Source organism: Mizuhopecten yessoensis, unplaced genomic scaffold (assembly GCF_002113885.1).
Source record: "Mizuhopecten yessoensis strain PY_sf001 unplaced genomic scaffold, ASM211388v2 scaffold2307, whole genome shotgun sequence".
In the NCBI taxonomy this organism is placed as follows: Eukaryota; Metazoa; Mollusca; class Bivalvia; order Pectinida; family Pectinidae; genus Mizuhopecten; species Mizuhopecten yessoensis.
The window spans coordinates 1,719,598-1,739,623 of record NW_018404481.1 but is presented as its reverse complement, the minus strand read 5'-3'; the positions used below and the strand labels follow the sequence as shown (position 1 = coordinate 1,739,623).

The 20,026-nt window shown below is 36.4% G+C and overlaps 1 protein-coding gene across 1 annotated transcript; it reads left to right on the top strand.

The window, feature by feature from the left end:
* The first annotated feature begins 380 nt into the window (after window positions 1-380).
* LOC110445502 (vesicular glutamate transporter 2-like) lies at window positions 381-18,290 on the top strand. Its single transcript, XM_021490174.1, has 12 exons — window positions 381-1,993; window positions 6,739-6,857; window positions 8,602-8,719; window positions 8,810-8,897; window positions 9,190-9,276; window positions 9,571-9,704; window positions 10,166-10,312; window positions 13,719-13,851; window positions 14,433-14,543; window positions 15,604-15,731; window positions 16,000-16,084; window positions 17,578-18,290. Exons 1-12 carry the CDS (start codon window positions 1,667-1,669, stop codon window positions 17,778-17,780), a joined length of 1,680 nt encoding a protein of 559 aa, XP_021345849.1. The 5' UTR covers window positions 381-1,666; the 3' UTR covers window positions 17,781-18,290.
* Window positions 18,291-20,026: the final 1,736 nt, after the last annotated feature.

Below are 20,026 nucleotides of genomic sequence, written 5' to 3'. Positions count from 1 at the left end.
TCATGTGTATATTCGCTTGTTGGGCTCTTCCCTATCACCAGCCATATGTTACATGATATTGATCCAAATGAGATATTTGCATCTTAGATACATTAGAAAAATGAGAAGTCATTAAAAAAAATATCGTATAAATTTGTTTGATAAAAAGAATGTATTAGCCCAAAACAAAACAATAGCATGCGCCATTTTTGCCGTTTACCATATAAACAGTAATAAGTGAGAACTTGAAACTAATGCCTTTGATTGTTGTTAATCAATAAAAATATGTTTGAATGAATGAATAGATTAGTGACAACAGAAAAAAACACCATGTTTGATTATTGTAAATATTTGTTTGCAATGCTTGAGTCAGTTACAAAGCCTACACCCTTAAGTAAACCTAGTTTGTAATCGTGAAGCTTCAAAGTATCGGACACGCAATCGTTTCATCGACTGTTAGAACAATACATTTTATATTTACTTAAAAGGTAGGACATGTTGCTTTCGGCGCCGAGGTTGCTGAAAGAAGCAAAAATGACGCCTTGGGTTACGGCATTTAAACGATCGCCAAAGAGTAGGAAGGTTCATATAGCCGATAAACGCTCTAGGACCCTATTGTTAAAAGCAGAGACATAGTGAGAGAGCTATTTAACAATTAAGAAATAAACATGCCGCGAGATGTTTATTCAACGCTTGGCAGTAAGAAACAGTCCGTGCGCTACGATGTATACTCCGACGAGGTTGTGACGTGACGTTATGTTTTAACCGCATATCACAACAAACACGGCTCGGGACTGGGGACGGTTAAACCTAGCTGTACACTGAATGTACTGGGGTAAAAACGGCGATATATCCATGGACATATGTCGCACACTAGAAAAAAGGTATTGATACATATGTAACTCTATTCACGACGCTTTTGTTCGAGAGGATTAAGGAATGTAGAAACATAACTGTAAAAGTTTGTATCTAGCTAGTGGGTAGCCAGGACGAGGAAAGCATGTGGAAGGTAAACGCTAGCTTCAGTGAATGTGTACAGACAAACTGTTAGAAAGCTTATTAAGCAAAACATGGGACACATTAACGAGCAGACTGTGAATGTCATTCAGGACAACGATCGCCTGTTTTCAAGATTAGTTTTTATCGCAGAGGAGGTTATTTTATTAATAATTTCAAAATGTTTCAAACAACAATTGGAAATGAAACTAGGAATTGTGAACTGTAGAATCTATAACGGACACTCTTAACGGTGCAAATTCCGAATAGTAGCACACTTGAGTGCTTATTCCGAACAGAAGAACTTTATTATGTCCATGTCCAACGTTGCAGACTCTAAAAGTAATTCCGAACGGTGAACAGCTAATCAGATTCCGAAGTGCTATTGGAATTATCATTATATGTTAATTTATTGGTGTGTCATTGTTGTTGGGTGGAAATGTGTAGATATGATAGCGAAGGTTATAAAATCATATTCTTATCAGTTGAACAGCAGCTGTCATGCTTCAGAATATATGTCAACATCTCGAAAATGCTAATACGATACAGAATGTAATAAAAAGACACAACGACACATAGACATGATACTGACTGTAAAAATCAGTTACTGAAAGAGAATGGCTTAATCTGACTTGGTAAAGAATTTATTGAACTATCCCTCACGGATTGGTTAAAAAAAACCAGAACAAAAATGGATTCTACGAACACAATAGATTCACAGGATGCAGACAACAAAGATGATACAGATAAAAGAAAAATCGTCGATGATGCATTGCATCCCGCGGAAGTGTCTAAATTTCAAACCGACGACTTAAAGTATAATCCGGAAAGCAAGATTGACCATAACACTTGCCCTCAAAAGAGGAAATGTACTTGTTACGTTCCCCGGCGTTATGTGACGTCATTTCTCACGGGGCTCGGGATGTTGCTTGTTTACGCCATGAGAACAAACATCGGACTTACAGCAATTACCCTACTGGACACAAGCTCACCGGCGAAGGTCGAGGACGCTGAAACTGTAAGTGATTATCTCGTGCATGAATATAAAAGAGGCGTTAATTATAATATTATCATAAACGCAGAACGTAAACATTGCCTCAAATATGACGGAGGCACATGTTCATCAGGCTACCAGTAAACACAGGAGCCAGACACGTGATTTAAACATGTATCAATATAATTATATACCTTAGGTCTGAATATCAAAGTATTGTGTATATATACCTTTCACAACACTCTCAAATAATTGAATAAGTCTATATGGTGAATGAAAACGTCCAGTTTGTAAAGATATCTATGTGATTGGGCAAAGTTTATAACAACATTTCAATGAGTCATTGACAATGTTTTCTGTGAAACTCCATTAGCACTTTCTGGTTCACTTATCAGAGTATATATATATATATATATATATATGTATGACCTTTTATACATCAGGGTGTCCTGGGTTGTTGACACGGCGTCCTCGATACATTTCAACGTAAATAACATATTCATCCCCACATCTACACACACTGCACACATACATACTAATGTTCTATCTATCCATGTATCCATTCGAATATCGAAGTATGAACATAAAAATCGAAGAACACTCGCCGAGGATTAATACAGTTGACACATCGTTTGGATTTTTTTTTAATATTATATTTTTGCATATATATTCATTCTGTTTGTTTGTTTGTTTTTGTTTTTCTATGTTTTATTTTTATCTGTTGATTATTACTATTTTTTACATCTTGTTTATTTCATTTTCTGAAACATTGTCGCCAAACCTCTTTATAATGCCAAAATTCCTCTCGACAAATGGTGGCAGTATAACGAGGTTTTACTGCACGAAAGACTTTAACAATTTTATGTCGGATGGAGTAAATAATTTACGCGCATGCTTTCATTATAATTGTGTATCTAGGGGATTTAAAACGATCGGCTGCTGTTTATTTTTTGCTCATTTCCTCATTTTTAAGAAGGATTTGTTTTTAAGCTGAAAATCATTGTTAAAGCTCGAACATGATAAAACAACCCATTGTGGAATCCTTATTTTTCGATATACTGCCAACTCTCATCAAGCCAAACTTTTGCTTGATAAATCATGTCAGTATAAAAAGGTTTTATCATAAAGAGCGCCTTTGATAGTATTGTCAGGTACCGAGGTATATGCAGATGGGCAGTCATTACGCCAAGTGAACTAAACATCGAGTCAACACAAACTTTTCATTTATTTTTGCGGAAAGGATGAAATTCATTGATAAAACTGTGTATTTGCAGATATTAAAAGGAAATGTGAAAGTTAAAAACACAAAAAATGTTTTCCATTTACAGTCCGAGTTAAAAGGGTTAAAGGTTAACAGTATAATAAAATCATATATCAATAATTATTTGAAATGTGTTTAATGTCACAACATAAGATATATATATTTATATATATATATGTAGGACACATTTTAATTCTCTGTAGAGAAGCTAAACATTATAACAAACGAGATATCAACATACTAGCAAATACATTATTTTATAAAACAAAAATAACCATGCTTGAAAAGGCATTTAAATATTACTAAGGTGCTGAAAGTACTAATATCAATATTATAATCAGGACGAAGTCACACACATTGAAGACTGCTAATGTTACACGAAGTACGTTGAATAACAACGGTTTAGCGCTAATTCATTGAGTACATATTATTCGTGGAACGTATCAATAAAATCTTTCAAGCGATCCACCGGGGTCAATGCACTTGATAGAAGACATAAGACATACACACGTGATTGTACTAATACAATCTTTCAAGCGATCCACCGGGGTTAATGCACTTGATAGAAGACATAAGACACACACACATGATTGTACTACAATCTTTCAAGCGATCCACAGGGGTTAATGCACTTACTGTGTGGCAAAACTGAATTACATTGTAACTAGCCCGAGTTTCCTCTGGCCCTGACACCAAGACTTAAGACATTTTGACTTATAGATGCCCGATGTGAAACAATAAATAACCCGGTTATCGATATATATGTGAGGTATGTGTTGTGTCATAGTAGACGTGTGTTGTCAGCACCTCAAATCTCCCCGATACCAAACGGTGTCGAAGAATTTCACGTTTCCATATTGCAGTGCGCTCTGGCCCCACACCGGACATCTAGCTGTCAAACTGTCTAAGTCTGGTCTGGGCCAGAAGAAACTCGGGCTACACTGGACCATACAGCTGTTTCTTCCTTTTAGGACTCATATCGGTGATGGTATGAGCGAAACATCCAAGTTGGTCTAAACTACTGTTAAGATAGAAGCGTAAAACCCCTTAATAATTAAGCATGTGATCACGAAACAGCTCAATGCTATATAACTTCAATGATATCTACGTACAGCGAAGACAGCAATTTAATGACAAGGATGGTTAATATCAGTTGAATCACTTGTTTAATAGTTATTGTTAAATAAATAAAGTTGACGTATATTGTGGGTTTTTAAGAACTGAAAACATTGTACATAATGATATTTGTTTCATAGTTAATGTAAAATGAATAAATTTTATATATTTATTTAGATTTTACATAATCAAATACGGAAACATCAGCTTCAAACAAAATACCATGTTATAAAAATCTGAAACCAACCTACATAATAAAATACTTTCACTTTAATGCTATATAACTTCAGTGATATTTACATACAGCAACGACAGAAATCAACACAAACAAATACTAAAACACCAGTCTCAAACAATAAACAGAGTTCTAAACGGTCCCAAAATGCAAATTTTGTGTACAAAAATGCAGACTACATGTACTTGTCTAGGCCCAGATTGCCGACACATGCTGAATGTCCATGTAATTCCTTAGTTCGCACTTAAAATGTCCTGTTTTGATGAAATTACTTTGTTTTAATGTTAACCTCTTGAATGTGAGCTGCAAAGCAACAGAGGAATGTAAAAAACAAAGTGAAAACAACAACAACAAAAACAACAACAACAACAACAACAACAAAAAACAATAACAACAACAAATCAGGCAGAAATACTAGTAAAGAGAAGGAAAAACAAGGTTTTGGAAAAATGCTCTTCATATAAATGACTTATTATAAAATGAAGAAAAATATGTTGGTTGGGTGACACTTCATATTCGGATTTTGAGTGAAATTTTATAAAGGTAAATGTGTTGGTTGGCATTGACGTCATATCGCGACCGGTTTCCTCAATCTCTTTACGTTGTATGATTGATTGAAGATAATTTGCAAATAGCTTATCACGTGCAAACAATATTACACGTTGTTTTATGTTTATAGTTTAGACGTTTTTGGGAAATTTTGCATGGAAAGATAAAGTCAATGAGAGTGTGAAAAACATATGTGAATATTTCATAAACATGCTTATATAGAAAAAGTGATTGAGAATCTTGGATTGCAACTATGGACCCATTGCCCGACAGTCACACGGTCTGGTGACGAATTCACATGCATGTCTGGTTAAATAAAGAAAAAGTGTGTCTTTGTCAACAAAAAATACTTGTACATCTATAGCTGTTACACTGTTATACATACACCGAACTCAATAGGAAGCATGCCACAGCTCATCTATTTATCTACAAAATCCCTTTACTTCTGACGATTATGATCCTTTTGTGTCTGTTTTGTTTCAGTGATCATTTATAAAAAGCCACAGGTGTTCGGTTTCAATCATATAAATTGCATACAGCCAACTGACACGGGCGCGTGTATGGTAATGCAAGCTATTTGCATGCAGCGAGTCCATCCTTTCATAAACCTCATTTGCATAGGCATTTGCGTATACATTGCGTCGCATCTATAAAATTTTGAATAAATAATTTTATCACATGATTAAAAGATTACATCCATAATATTGTCAAACTATGGAAAAGTTCAGAAACTCTTTGAATACTCCTTGAACATTCTATATCAGGTTTTGTTTATTTATTATAAGTCATCACCGAGAACACTCGCATTACTGGTTTTATTCCAATCGGGAACTGTCGACACTTTCCGTAAACGAGAAAATTCTTATTTTTTTCCTTTACGGAAAACGCCCTATCTAGCTAACATAAGCCACTCTAAAGCACTTTACAGTACATAGATATACAATTGTATACAGTCAATACGATTAGCATATATATTAATCAATACAATATTGAGGAATTCGCAGGAGCTGCCTTATCAGGCGCTAACTACTAGTCCTATGTCACCTGGCTAATATCTCCATATGTGTGTGCTGGAGATGTATTGTGTTCTGTTTGTTGTGGGACCGTGCTTCCAACGGGATCATTTATAGTGCCACCTCACTTGAATGCTACAGCACAGATACCGCAAAACCCACCTTTCAAAAAGGCATTCGGTTATATCTTGCTTTATATCCTGACAAAATACGTAAACTTGGATTAATTTTGGTTTATACCTTGGTGCATTGCCATTGTTTAGTACTAAATGGACAAAATGGTCATATGGTGCAGTAAATTATGTAACTTTGTTTGGCTCTCTGTGTCGTCTTGAGAGTTTTTCAAATAAGTTATTTCATCCTCAATTTACAAGTTCTAATATAAATGCCAATTGAATACACAGTGAATGCACGGAATATCCCATGCTAGGTAAATTGAATACAATTTTAATTTTATTTTGTGGCACTTTCATCATTTCAATATCGTATTTCAGATACGGGGTGCTGGAAACGCCTAGGTATTAAACTTCTTTTTGTAGTTACAAAATCGTTTCAAAATCTTTCAATTCTAACGTTTGTTTCTTTTATTTTTAAGCTGCCGACCTCGTTCTGGACTACCCGCAGTGTGGCGCTGCTGCACTCGTCTTTCTACCTGGGATATATTTTTACACACATACCCGCGGGGTACCTGACTGTCATATGGCCTTGCAACAGGTAATGAGTTCATAGAACTACCTCAAGGACAATTTGCTAATCATTTTCATGTGAGGAGTAATGTACTCAAAAGATAATAATTTGGACATGGTTCATTCAAAACAGGTTCATTTAGGTTGATTATATTCATATATAAGTGCGGAGTCGGGGTATCATTTATGATATATATCCATTGACATCACCTGGAAGACGGCTTGAAAATAAACAGAAAGAAATATACTATTTTATATATTTGACTGGTTTTATCGAAAGAAAATATTTCAAAACGAATCTACAGTTTGAAAGATTTCTATAAAATTTAGAGAACTAACGATAATATAAGGGAAGTTAACATTTTCCCTTTTTAACTTTGTCAAATAAAATGACATTGAAAGAACCCGTTTCAAAAAGGAAATAAGATTATCTAGACCTATGTATACAAAGCATCTATCTAGACTCTCTTAAGCTATTTAAAAATGCAAGGCATCTTAAACAACCAAAAGAGGGGAACACAACACACAGTCGACAACCGACGAATTTGTTTGATTTAATACCTACCCTTTTTGTTAGTTTCGATGTAGTGAATACCTTTTTGTAGCGCTCATTGAAGGTTTTATTTCTGTTCAAGAAATCTCTGAATCTCAAATCCAAAGATGAATATCTCCTGTTCCCTTTTTCGAACGTCGGAGAAAACACCCCGTTCGTTCCGAGTTTTTTTCTTAAATTTCCTCTTTCATAATCTGGTTGTTTATCAACTTTGCATGATAATTTTCATGATGAATGAGATAATCTTTCAAATTTTGGATGTATAAATTATCTTACACTGACGAATATTTTGTTGCCTGTGTTACATTATCTTTGTTGACGTCATTCTCTCTGAATAAAGATTACATATGTCATTCTTGTTCTATTGTTGACAATGATAAACTTACTTGTGCTGACAACATTTATACACCCAGTTTGGTGGTGTGGTATTTAATCAATATCCTTTCACAGCTGGTATTTTATTAATCCGAACAAAATGTGTTTTTTTTTTTTTAAATGGATGAAAAATGTGTTCATATGAATGCATGTAAATGTGGACGTGGGTGTGTATGAGGGGGGCGGGAGGACACATCCTAAGATTTGGAAAATCTGCAGAATCAAGAGCTTTCATTTACCCAATGTTAGGGGGATTTTGATGAGACAAAAATGAGCTGCTGTATCTTTATGCAGATACAGCATCAAAGGACCTATAAGAGTTTCGAAAAGAAACCTCATATTAGCTCGAAATGGATCTTATAAATGATGCCGTTTGAAGTACGGTCCCACTAAAACCATAACACAATACATATCCAGCACACACGTAGGCATACACACAAAGGGAGATATTAGCCAGGTGGCATAGGACTAGTAGTTAGCGCCTTATAAGGCAGCTCCTGAGAATTCCTCAAAATTGTTTTGATTTATGTATATGCTATTTTTAGTAATTGTATATATATGTACTGTAAAGCGTTTTAGAGTGACTTATTTAAGCTAGACAGGGCGCTATATCAAATGTTGTATAATATTATATTATTAAATAAATGACTATGTTCGAACCTAATATAAAACGCCTTATTAAAATGTCGGTGTATTTACCTTGTTGACAGCGACCCAGTTATTACTTTGTGGCCTACTTAAAAAGCATTAACCATACCACAATGCTTTGAGCCGGATAAGTATTGTCTACCTGAATATGAAACAGTGACATAACTATGACGCAGTGACCTACTTTCCGTTCCAGGATATATGGACTCTGTATCCTGATATCCGGGTTGCTCAACTTACTGTTGCCTTACACTATCGACCATGAATCTTACTGGGTGTCGTGCGCAATCCGATTCGTACAGGGCTTAAGCGAGGTAAGTTGTTTGGTAAGCTAGTTGTTGAAATAATAAATTAAAAAACAAAATATTGAATGCATTTCAACAGTGATGTTTCTTTGTTGACAGGGACTACTTTATCCGTCCTGTTACGGTATACTGCGTCATTGGTCTACGCCGGCTGAACGCGGAAGGATTGTCGCTGCTGTGTTAACAGGTTTGTTAAGGGAGTATGTTACCTTGACTTTGACCCGTGTTTCGTATACAAAACAGTTTCACATGGATATATGTAAACAAAATAGAAGGCATGCATATACATAAGAAAAAATGAAATCATTTATTCCGAAATTTTGGCTAGATTAAATAAATATCAAAGGAGTGATTTAGATCAAATACAGTTGAATTATATGTATATTTAAGATATGTCTTATTCGAAAACATTGCGTTGTGTAAAAATGCAGAAAAGAATGCGACAAGGTTCAAATACATGTGTTTTCATGACGTCACAGGTTCCTATGCAGCACCAATCTTAGGTTTTCCAGTGGCTGGGTTTCTCACACACTACATCGGATGGGAGTATGTGTTTTACGTAAGCGGTAAGTGTGTACCGACGAAAACGGCATGCCATGTGATAACAATCTACAAAGCCGAGATAATACGCTCAGTTTTCTTGACATATGTCGATTTTACCGTGAATCATTAAATGGAATGATAATTTGTATTTTGCTAAGTACTTTTATCAATAAAATGCCTTGTGTCGATTTGTTGAAACTAAAATACAAACTACGTTTTCTGATTAGATACCCGAATTCTAGTCAACGTAGTCTAGAATAAATTATGTCCATGGCTGGGTTGTGTAAAAAACACTTGATCTTGTCTTTTTCAACAAGGTGGCGCATGCGTGGTGTGGTATTTAATTTTTTTGGGCATTGTTTCGGAGAAGCCGTCACATGACCCCCAAATTAATGACGAGGAGCTGGACTATCTTACTACGTCACAGGGAGACAGCTCTTTAGATTATGAGGTATGAAACTTCAAATCCACTTATTTATAACTCCTTTATGAACGTTTAAGAGAAACCCCCTTCAAATCGGAACTAATTCTTCTGTGTCATATAATTGGTCTTCATATCTTTCAATATTTGTTTGAAACCACAACGACTTTAAGTATTTTTTTCCCTTTATGTTTATCTACATTATTAAATTCTTTCTGGTGTAAGACTGTCCGCATTGGTACATATTGGTACATAGACTCTGGTAAGTCAGTTACCAGAAATACTTTGACCGAATCGAACTCTCCGGGTTATGACATTTCAGTAAAATGGCGGTTTTCGTGTGAAAATAGACTGCTGCAAAATTTAGGTGGAAAAAATACAGCACAGTCTATCGTTGTGAAATTGATCTTCATATTGTATGTCTATGTGACTTTAAACATTTACATCAATTAAATGAACATCCTGAAATACTCTTTCGAATTATTTTTCAGAACATAAAAATACCATGGAAGGATATTTTGACTTCACCTCCTGTTATTGCCCTGTGTGCTTGTAACGTCGCCAGAAACTGGGTTTTTATACTGATACTCACAAACGAACCGTACTACTTGAACAACTTCGAGTTCACTGTAGCCGAGGTAAGAAAAATAGGCTCCCATGGCCTGCTATATCATACTGCATGATCATAAGAGGCGACTGATGCGCGCTCCTGAAGTGTCGCTAAGGGTGTGTGGTTTTCCTTTTAATCTATTCAGTGGATATTGAAAAGATAAAACTCGATGTGCTGTCCACAAACAACAAACTGATATGTCAAACAATAGTCCTAATTCTACTTTACACCGGATATACGTGCGTATACCTTAATCTGGAAAACGGGGGGTCCGGTTACAGAGACAGCGTCCGGATTCGGACGCCAGACACGAACATATTCTACTGTCATACTTTTATCAAACGATGCGCTATCTCTAGTTCTATGTTTCAAGAAATCCAATAGCTGCTTATCGACTTTATTATTATCTTGTACTGACAACTATCATGACTTGGGCGCTTACAAACTTGTAGAAAGACCTGCTACATCCCACTATAAGATCTATAACCCCACAAAAAACAGATCGTAAAAGGCGACGAATCAGGGGTTTGATAGTTAAGGCGCCCTGTAAAATCCTCTTTTTTTATCTGTGTCCTCCGTTTAGGGCGCACTGAAGACGCAAATTGCTCTATTTTTCCCGCAAGTCATTTTTGTTTCAGACATTGGGGGAAATTCTTTGCTTATTTTTCCAAAGGAAAGCAGTATTGAAGTTCAGGAAGAAAGAGAGAACCCCATGCTAACGTTAAATCATAAATAGAACAAAAAGTGATAGTTAAGTTATATTGCTGCTGACTGACGAATGTATTTTTATGTAAAATCACATGAAGAGTTGTCAACTTCCTGTTTATAGGGTGAGGACTGGTGTAAAAAATCGACTTCCTGTTTACCAGGTGGGGGTCAACAGGGTCAACAAGAAGTCATCTTCCCATATAGTCTCGTTCAACCAGACGCTTTGATCACTTATAATTCTCTATTCGGCGTAGCTTGCGCAGGCAACAAGAGTCTGGTTGAACGAGACTACTTACCATACAGAGACTCTCCCAGTAAACAGGAAGTCACACCCTTGGGTGGTCAACAAGAAGGGAAGATAACTTCCTGATTATTGGGGGAATCTCGATATGGGAATATGACTTCCTGTTTACTTTGAGAGTCTCGGTATGGGAAGATCGAGGTCGTGTTTACTAGGGGAGTCTCGATATGGGAATATGACTTCCTGTTTACTTTGAGAGTCTCGGTATGGGAAGATCGAGGTCTTGTTTACTAGGGGAGCCTCGATATGGGAATATGACTTCCTGTTTACTTCGAGAGTCTCGATATGGGAATATGACTTCCTGTTTACTTAGAGAGTCTCGGTATGGGAAGAAGACTTCTTGTTTACTTCGAGAGTCTAGGTATGGGAAGGTCGAGGTCTTGTTTACTAGGGGAGTCTCGATATGGGAATATGACTTCCTGTTTACTTCGAGAGTCTCGATATGGGAATATGACTTCCTGTTTACTTTGAGAGTCTCGGTATGGGAAGATCGAGGTCTTGTTTGCTAGGGGAGTCTCGCTGCGGGAAGATAACTTCCTGTTTTCTCGTAAAGTTGGTGGTTCTTAACATGAAAGCTTTATTATGACTTCTCACGAAATGTATTCACATAGCTGAGAGCTATTGCAGCTAATTGACCGTAAAGTAAATGGCTATTTCTTGTCACCTCACTCACTGTCCGGGCGATAACCTTAACTGACCATTTGTATATAAATAATCCCTTGTACAGAAGATGGTCAATTACTGACGTTTGTAATATATAACAGACCATTTGTATATTGAATAATCACTTGTCCAGGAGAGGGTTTACTGACCGTTTGTAAATAAACAACCTCTCGTCCAAATGGCGACCGTAAGAAATATTTGTAATTTACACAATTAGGATGCGTACGTTAAACGAATAACATCAATTAAAATTAAAGATAAAAGATAAAATGATGAAAAAACTTACTAGTTGTTACTGGTCAAAACGCCATCACGTTATATCTTCTTGGGCAGCATTTTCTTACATGAGATAGTGTCACTGACCGTAATGAAAGTGTTATAGCACCGGCCTTCTTTGGGAGTCTTTTCTGATAAATTCTTGCTTTGATGTCCTTTACATACATTTCACTAAAAAGAACGATCCATTTCTATCTGTTTACCAGCTAAGTGAATACTACTCCCGATTGCACGTTCACGACGTGCTTTCCCTGACTTACAAGTAAACGCACGCTCGACTCAGAATTATAAATACATACTCACTCACTCACTCACTCAAATTCGATTGTATATGTTCCAAATCTGTTTATCAAAACATCGTTTTCTTTAATAATCAGGAGAATTCAAAATCATACCAGATGTGATTTACTGATTTTTGTTCTGAATATTGCAATCGTTCATGTAGTTTCAGAGTTTGGTCACTGGGGTTGGCTCAACCACCAGCCCTCTCGCAAGTAGCATCTCAAAATAATATTATTTAATTGTTAAAACAACCATATATGGTTAATCACATCATGTATTGGCTCATTCAATTACTACCAGCGTATCAGATACGAGACAATAAATGTATTTTTTTAACATTTCCTGTCTTTTTCTTTTACAAAAGATTGTGTCTTAGAGTCTTTATGGGTCATCCAAGGTAAAGGCCTAAATTAATCGAATTCAATCGTGTTTTTTAACCCCCTGACTGACTACGGGTTATATGGCATACATGTATATTATTTAAGTCAAATTCGCAAAATGTGATATACGTGTAATGTCTGCATGTTACCTGAATAAATATTATTATTATTATCACAACAAAATGTCAGCAAAGGGGATTGCAAATGCGATGACTTAAACTTAGTTGTAGACCGGCAAAAGAAACACGCTCGTAATGTATTTTGTCTTTGTTTTGAGACTGTTGGTTAGCTTTTATTGGCTAGATGTGTGAAGTAAAAATATAATTGTAAGCTAACAAGCCTTTAACAAACAAGTATAACCCATAAAAATTACATTAAAGGCTATATGTTTCCTTACCTCGGCGTACACATTTATCAGACTCTTATCCAAAAGACTTCCTCTTAAAGAAACATGTAAAAAATGTATCTTATGATTTGAAACTTTGAAGAAGTACACAAACATTATGCATTTGAGAAGTACACAAAAAGTATGCATATTTATTTATTAATATAAGAAGGAATGTAAGGAAAGGGAGATAATTCTAACACAAATAACGCGTGTAACATGTAATATTCATTTTTAAATTTATCTTTGTCGCTTTAAAATCATGTAAAAAATATCGTTTTGAAAATTAAAAATAAATATGCACTATATAATTAAATCAGGAAATAAATAGATAAACAAACAAACATACATGAAGGAAATTAATGCATTCCAAACATTATACAAGCTTTAGAAAATCAATCTTCTTTGTCAACTTTTTTTTTTTTTTTTTTTTTTACAGAACGGTGTTTTATCATCTATACCTCATATCTTCAAAGTGCTAGCCTCCATTCTCGGTGGTTTTATCGCCGACTTTGTAATCGGACGGAGACTGCTAAACACAACGATTCTCCGTAAACTATTGACCGCTTTGGGTAGGTAACAATCGGTGACGTCATGCAAAATGTGTTTTTGAGAAATTGAAAAAAGTGATGAAAAACATTATCAAGTACAATGTATATAATAAAATAGATTGAGTCATGGCTTAAGGCATTCCCGCGGTGTGCTTATGTCGATTTGCCAATTATACATAATAAGAAATTAAAAAGTGTTGATAAGAGGAACCGATCAAAGACGGGATTTTTCTCATTGAGGTGTTTGTAACAAAAGGAATAATTTCAACTGGAAGGAAAGGAATATTTATGTCAATTCAGTTTTAAACAAAGGATCGCTTTTAGTTTTAAGCAAAGGTATACTTTCATGTAAATGAAGTTTCAAGTAAAATTATATTCTCAAAATCTAAATAAGATTCTGATGTGTTTACTGGCACGGCTCATTAAGCATAGCAAAAGGAAGTGATTGTCTTGAAACTGTTTCGAACTGAAAGCGGGAAATCATATTAGTGGGATCACGTACACGTCACGTGACATTGATTACATTAATTAAATACGGTTTCAGTCATTCTCAACTTTTAGTACAAGAACCAGCATAACATTTATGTAAATCTGTTTTTTAGGGTTCGGTGGTCAATCTGTTTGTTTCCTGGTGCTGACTTTCACTGTTGAACCCCTTTATGTGATGATTTTCCTGACCCTGGGGGTCGGGATGTTTGGACTGTCCGTCTCCGGTACGTACAACCAGATTCTCTGTTACAAATTTGTTTTGGGACTAAATCAATTGCGTATGCCCCGGGGTCTTGCGTACGTAAATTCAGGATCTCAAATACATCCAGAGATCCGAATAGATGCCGAGTATCGGGTATGGTCCTGTTACAGCTGTATCTATGACTATTCTTCGCCATTTCTGTTATTTTTTTTCTTTATTTTTTTTCTTATAAGTCAAGTCGGTTGCAAAAAAATCATGGCTCCTGTTTTATATAAGTATAACTTTATTTATCAAATACCTATGTAATCTTACAATAGTAATACAACAATTTTCTGTTGATGTTTTCTGTCGGTTTGTATCACAACCATACTAGCCGGAACTATTTTTTATGGGAATCCCCTTGTCTTGGCGAACTGAAAAGTTCCTGGAATTTGCAAAAAATATCAAAGTTTATAATCTCTTTGTATCGATCTCTACCAATTACGGAAGGAATGTGATTAAAGGAAGACCACACACTTGTGTTTTTCTAACGAATCAGAAAGCACGCATTTGTTGCGCGGACGTGTATACATGTATATTCACTCGTGCGCTTCGCGCACTCGTGAATATATTCGTCCGCGCAATAAACTCGTGCTTTCTGATTCGTTAGAAAAACACAAGTGTGTGGTCTTGTATATATATCTTTATCTGATTATCATAAATACCTCCAAGATTTCAAATTTGCTTTTTTTCTTATACAATTTACCTATTTACTTAACGTTTCTACAAATAACCAAAACAAAGTGAAGCGTGCAAGCTGCGTTGCCAGCATATTGGTGCTGCCGTTGCGGTAAGCAGGTGGGAAAAAAATCAAAATGAGGCGTGCTGGACACTATGTAAAGCGAGTAGCTGATGACTTCACAAAAATACGAAACAAACATAAAATAATATTTACATTAATAGCGAACGACACTGTATTATTTGATGCATCCAGGTTTTATATTGTGGAAACCTAACTATTAATAATTCTGATGCGAGTATAATATTAGATTAAATATTAAATCCTGTTGTATTATATTTTATATATTTTATTATATTATCAGGGTGGCAGATAAACCACTACGATCTAGCCACACGGTACGCTGGGGTTCTTGTTAGCATCACTTCCGCTTCCGGTGCTGTTGCCGCAGTCATCGTACCCATTGTGGCAGGAGAGCTTACTCTGAACAACGTAAGATAAAATTTGGTATATGAAGAAAGACAAAATTCCTCCGCGCTGTCGTTGGTATTCATCGAATAATAATTTTTATTTAATATGTACCTCTTTAAAAACAAAAATTTGAACTTCAAAAAAATTCTGAAACGATTAATTAGCCAACTGGATCCGAGACAGACCTCTTCTTATTGCATATTATGAACATTTCCGACCTTATTATAAAACTTTGAGAAATAATTATATAATATGTGCATCATATAGTTGCCTTGTTTTATATTTATAGGAGATGTCTGGCTGGAACACGCTATTCTACATCACCATTTCTATCGTCCTAACAGCTCTTGTGATCTTTCTTATATTTGGCACCGGTAAGAATACGTGTTATAGTGACAAACAGACATATATATATATATAAAGAAAAAATTTCAACAACGAGTCTTAAGTACTTTCATCTCTTCTAGGAGATTCTTCATACTGCTTATTTGAAGTATATGTTGTGACGTAATAAACTATGACGTCATATAATAGTTCGCTATAGCGACGTCCGCTATATACGTACCCGCCATAGCGATATCACAGCAATAGAAATACATAAATTATAGTTTTAAGGCAAAGAGTAGTATTTGTTTAGGATTTAGAATTACTAGTTATACTATTATTTACAACAATATAAATATTTATATATACATGCAGTCACTGCTGTATGTTCGTCACTCAATCTGTCTGTCTTCATGACCGACTGTAAAATATGACGATCCTATGACGGTGGTTTCGTATAGAATACCACTCTCTCTCCCCTATTTTTAAACTATTCACAACAGCTTGAAATGTGAATGTCAACAGTTTTCAACAGTTTTATTGTTTAATTTAAACGACCTTTATCGGAATTAACAACTTTTGAAATGGCGCCTGTGTCTTGCCGTGCATGGGTTTGACGGAAATTCAGCGATGTGATTACTGAAAATGTGTATCTTCAGTATCCACAAAGACGTCAAACATGTGATATTTACCACTATATACCTCTACCAAACTCAGATGACACGAGTGTTCTTTTATTTGGCATTTATAGTCAAAATGAATGCCAACTGGAAGATACAGAATTCCATGAAGCGCGCTGTGAATGCCAAATGAAAACAGTTCAATACCGATATTTTTTCTCATTTTAAAATAGTTTAACCTCATAGAAAATTAAACTCACTTATCAAAATTCAGCATTTTGGTCAATTAAGTGCTTGGTTCGTGTTGGTTTGTCTAATGAATATAACAGCAATCTTCAACAAAGGGACAGTGCTATCCAAAGTAACGTGGGAACAATGAACACGGACTACGTGGCATTCATAGCCGATATGACTGTCATATGAAGCCATGGAGTGGTATATATATATCAGTTTATAATTGAATGGCCAACGTGTTGACGTCATCGTTGTTATCATGGTATCATAATTGGGAAATTGGATCACTGACGACTGCCCCTACAACATGAATGTTGTCAATCAATTAGGCCATTCATTTATTAATCCATTCATTAGCACGTTGTTTTTATCCAATAATGTATATATGACCTTTATGTAAATAACCTCGCGCATGCAAACACCTCACAACAACTAAGTAATTGTAAACACGAAGAGGCATCTAAACAAGCTGTAAGTGTCGGACCTACAAGAAACCTACGATAAATTTGATGTATGAGTTTTTTTAGATTCAGTTGGCATTAACTTGAACAATATTCAATGATACGCAGAAGCCTAAATATCTGTATGTGGTCATTTTGGAGGAGCACGTGATTTGTACATTGGCGTGTGAGTAAATGATCTACGTGTATAATAATATGTCTGAACAATTGGTGTATTCTTTGTTTCAGGACAGGAACAGCGCTGGGCGCATCCACCTCCCGATATAGAACTTGTGCAGAAGCAGGATCCACTGGCACGAAAACCTTACAACATCCGGCTACAGCAGCGGCTCTCCGCCACACCGGAAGTGAAAAATAGTGTGGGGAATACTTATACGGAACATAGCAAACTTGTAAAACGGACAAGTGAAAATATACCACAAAAATATTAGTACTCAGAATTTTTTTACAATAAGAAAACTGTTATCAACCATTGGTATTGGAATGGCCGGTGTTTCAGTTGCTACTGCAAACATCGTCATCTCTAAGGGTCTACGGTTATTTGTTGCGGGATTCTGTTTTAACGCCGTTCCAGGCAATCGGGAATCGTCGGCACTTTCCGTAAACGAGAAATGTAGGAACTTTCTTGTTCACAGAAAGTTCTCGATTACCAGCCAGGTATTCTGAATTGCCTGTCGTTTTTTTCTAGGAACGAAGCCTAGCGGAGAGAAATGGCACTAAGGCAGGCAATCCAGTTTACCGAACCAGTCAGTGAAATTGGAAAACTACTCGGACTTTCCCGTCATTTTCCGTCATAGTCGGAAATATGTAGGGGGTGAATCCAACTGGGACAGGGTGGTTATTAGGGGAAATGTGATACAATTTTGTTGTTAAACTTTATATATATTCCATGTTATGTTGAAAATGTTAAAATTGAAAGGAAAGAAATAAAAGTCATTGTGTTTAATTGTACGTGTATTTAGTTTTACATGAGTGTCCGAACAATATTATTGAATTGAACGCAAAAACTGTCATAAACGGCTGTGCCGAAAAAGAAACCGACCGTATTTATAGATAACAAAAATACGTATCAATGGAATCCGATATAACGTTTTCAATAAATTTTAATGGAACTTTTAAACATTGACATAATAAAGTGACCAGCATATCAAACCGATGAAAATACTTCAAGTTGCCAATTGAAGCAACATTTTCATCTCCGGTCTGTTGCTATTAGGCTCACCGGATTTGGTTTTTATCCTATTTTCACTTTGAAAGAGATGTTACGCCTGATGGGAGGGAGAATTGGTTTAGACGGTTTGTACATTAATGACTGAATGGGGTCCTTAGTGGTCGCCGGTCTTTGTACAGAAACATTCTTGTTATGTGTAGGGATGGTGAAACTGAGTCCAAGGGAAGAAATGGGAAACGTGACCTGCTTGGTAAGTTCAGCATCCGTTCTATTTTTGTCTTTCTCTTGAGGAATATCCTTTTTCAAGAAACCACCACGGAGGGCCTTCCTTTTGTACACGGTAGCCATCTCGGGTGGAAGCGTCCCCGAGTTAAGAAGAAAGGGAGGTAACCGAGGCTGGCACTGATAATGAATTTCCCGCTGTTGGGGTTGCATGTATATCTGAAGTAAACGATCTGCATTGTTATCCGAATATTCCGAATCCGGGGTTTCTCGAAGACTTAATAGACAATTAGATGGGTTTGATGCCAGGGCAGATGACCCGGGAGGGGGCGGGGGAGGTGTTTTACGCTCCTGATTATTCTTCAGCATCAGATCAGCTTTTTTACAGATGCTCAGCAAATCGTGGCCAATGTTGTGTTTTCCCGGGGGACCCTCGCGTGTGTATTTGTCGTAGTGACTTTTTGGGCTGAATCCTGACGAAATAGTTCGATCAAAGTTGGTCTGTATGGGCTGGGCAGTCAGACGCTGTAGGTGACATATGATACAGTGACTGTTAGTGTTTCTATGCACGGTTCCGTGTCGCCATTTTATTGCCCGCCGAAGAAACTCGTCCCTTGTGTGAGAGCCGACTTTGGCGAAGTGACCACATAGTATATCGAAAAGAGCCTTCTCTGGCAGTTTCTGTGAGATATCGTCAATGAGTTTTATCTCTTCGGCTGTTGGCGTTTTGACATCGCGCGCAGACATGTTATAAACGTCCCTGTTAGAAGAACTCCCTCGTTTCCTTTGCGGTTGGACGCATAATTTGAATACTTCATTTTGAACCACAGATTTGGCTCTCTTTTTCCGAGTCCCGGCAGTTTTGGCGGTCTTTAGGTGTGTTTTTTTCTCTGTGATCCTTCGTGCGTGAAGGTCGTGACAAAGCTTGTTTTTACACGATACGCTTTTTGCATTTAACTTCCTTGCTCTTGATTTTAGTTCTCCGGTGGAAGTATCGCGACAGATGTCGGGATCCTTATCCGACTTCTGTATTTGTGATGTTCGGGGGGATATACCTTCCACCTGGAAATCGACCTTCTGCGTGAGAAAGAATGCCATTGGTTAATGAAGCATAACGCGATCTGTCGTAATCGAACTACATGGTGGTAACTGGGGCGCGGAACCTATGACGTCATAATGGTCCCTTTTCTATGACGTCACAATACTTTCGGGCATATTGTGTTCATCAAATCACCGTTCGTTACTTCCGGTCTATGTCACATGTGTATCAGTAGATTTCACAAT

Bases quoted from the DNA above. Each gene is read 5' to 3' on its own strand.
- LOC110445502 (XM_021490174.1), top strand. From the start codon at position 1,667: ATGGATTCTACGAACACAATAGATTCACAGGATGCAGACAACAAAGAT. The intron at 8,898-9,189 runs GTTTGTTAAGGG...ATGACGTCACAG, and splicing joins TGTCGCTGCTGTGTTAACAG to GTTCCTATGCAGCACCAATC. The intron at 10,313-13,718 runs GTAAGAAAAATA...TTTTTTTTACAG, and splicing joins TCGAGTTCACTGTAGCCGAG to AACGGTGTTTTATCATCTAT.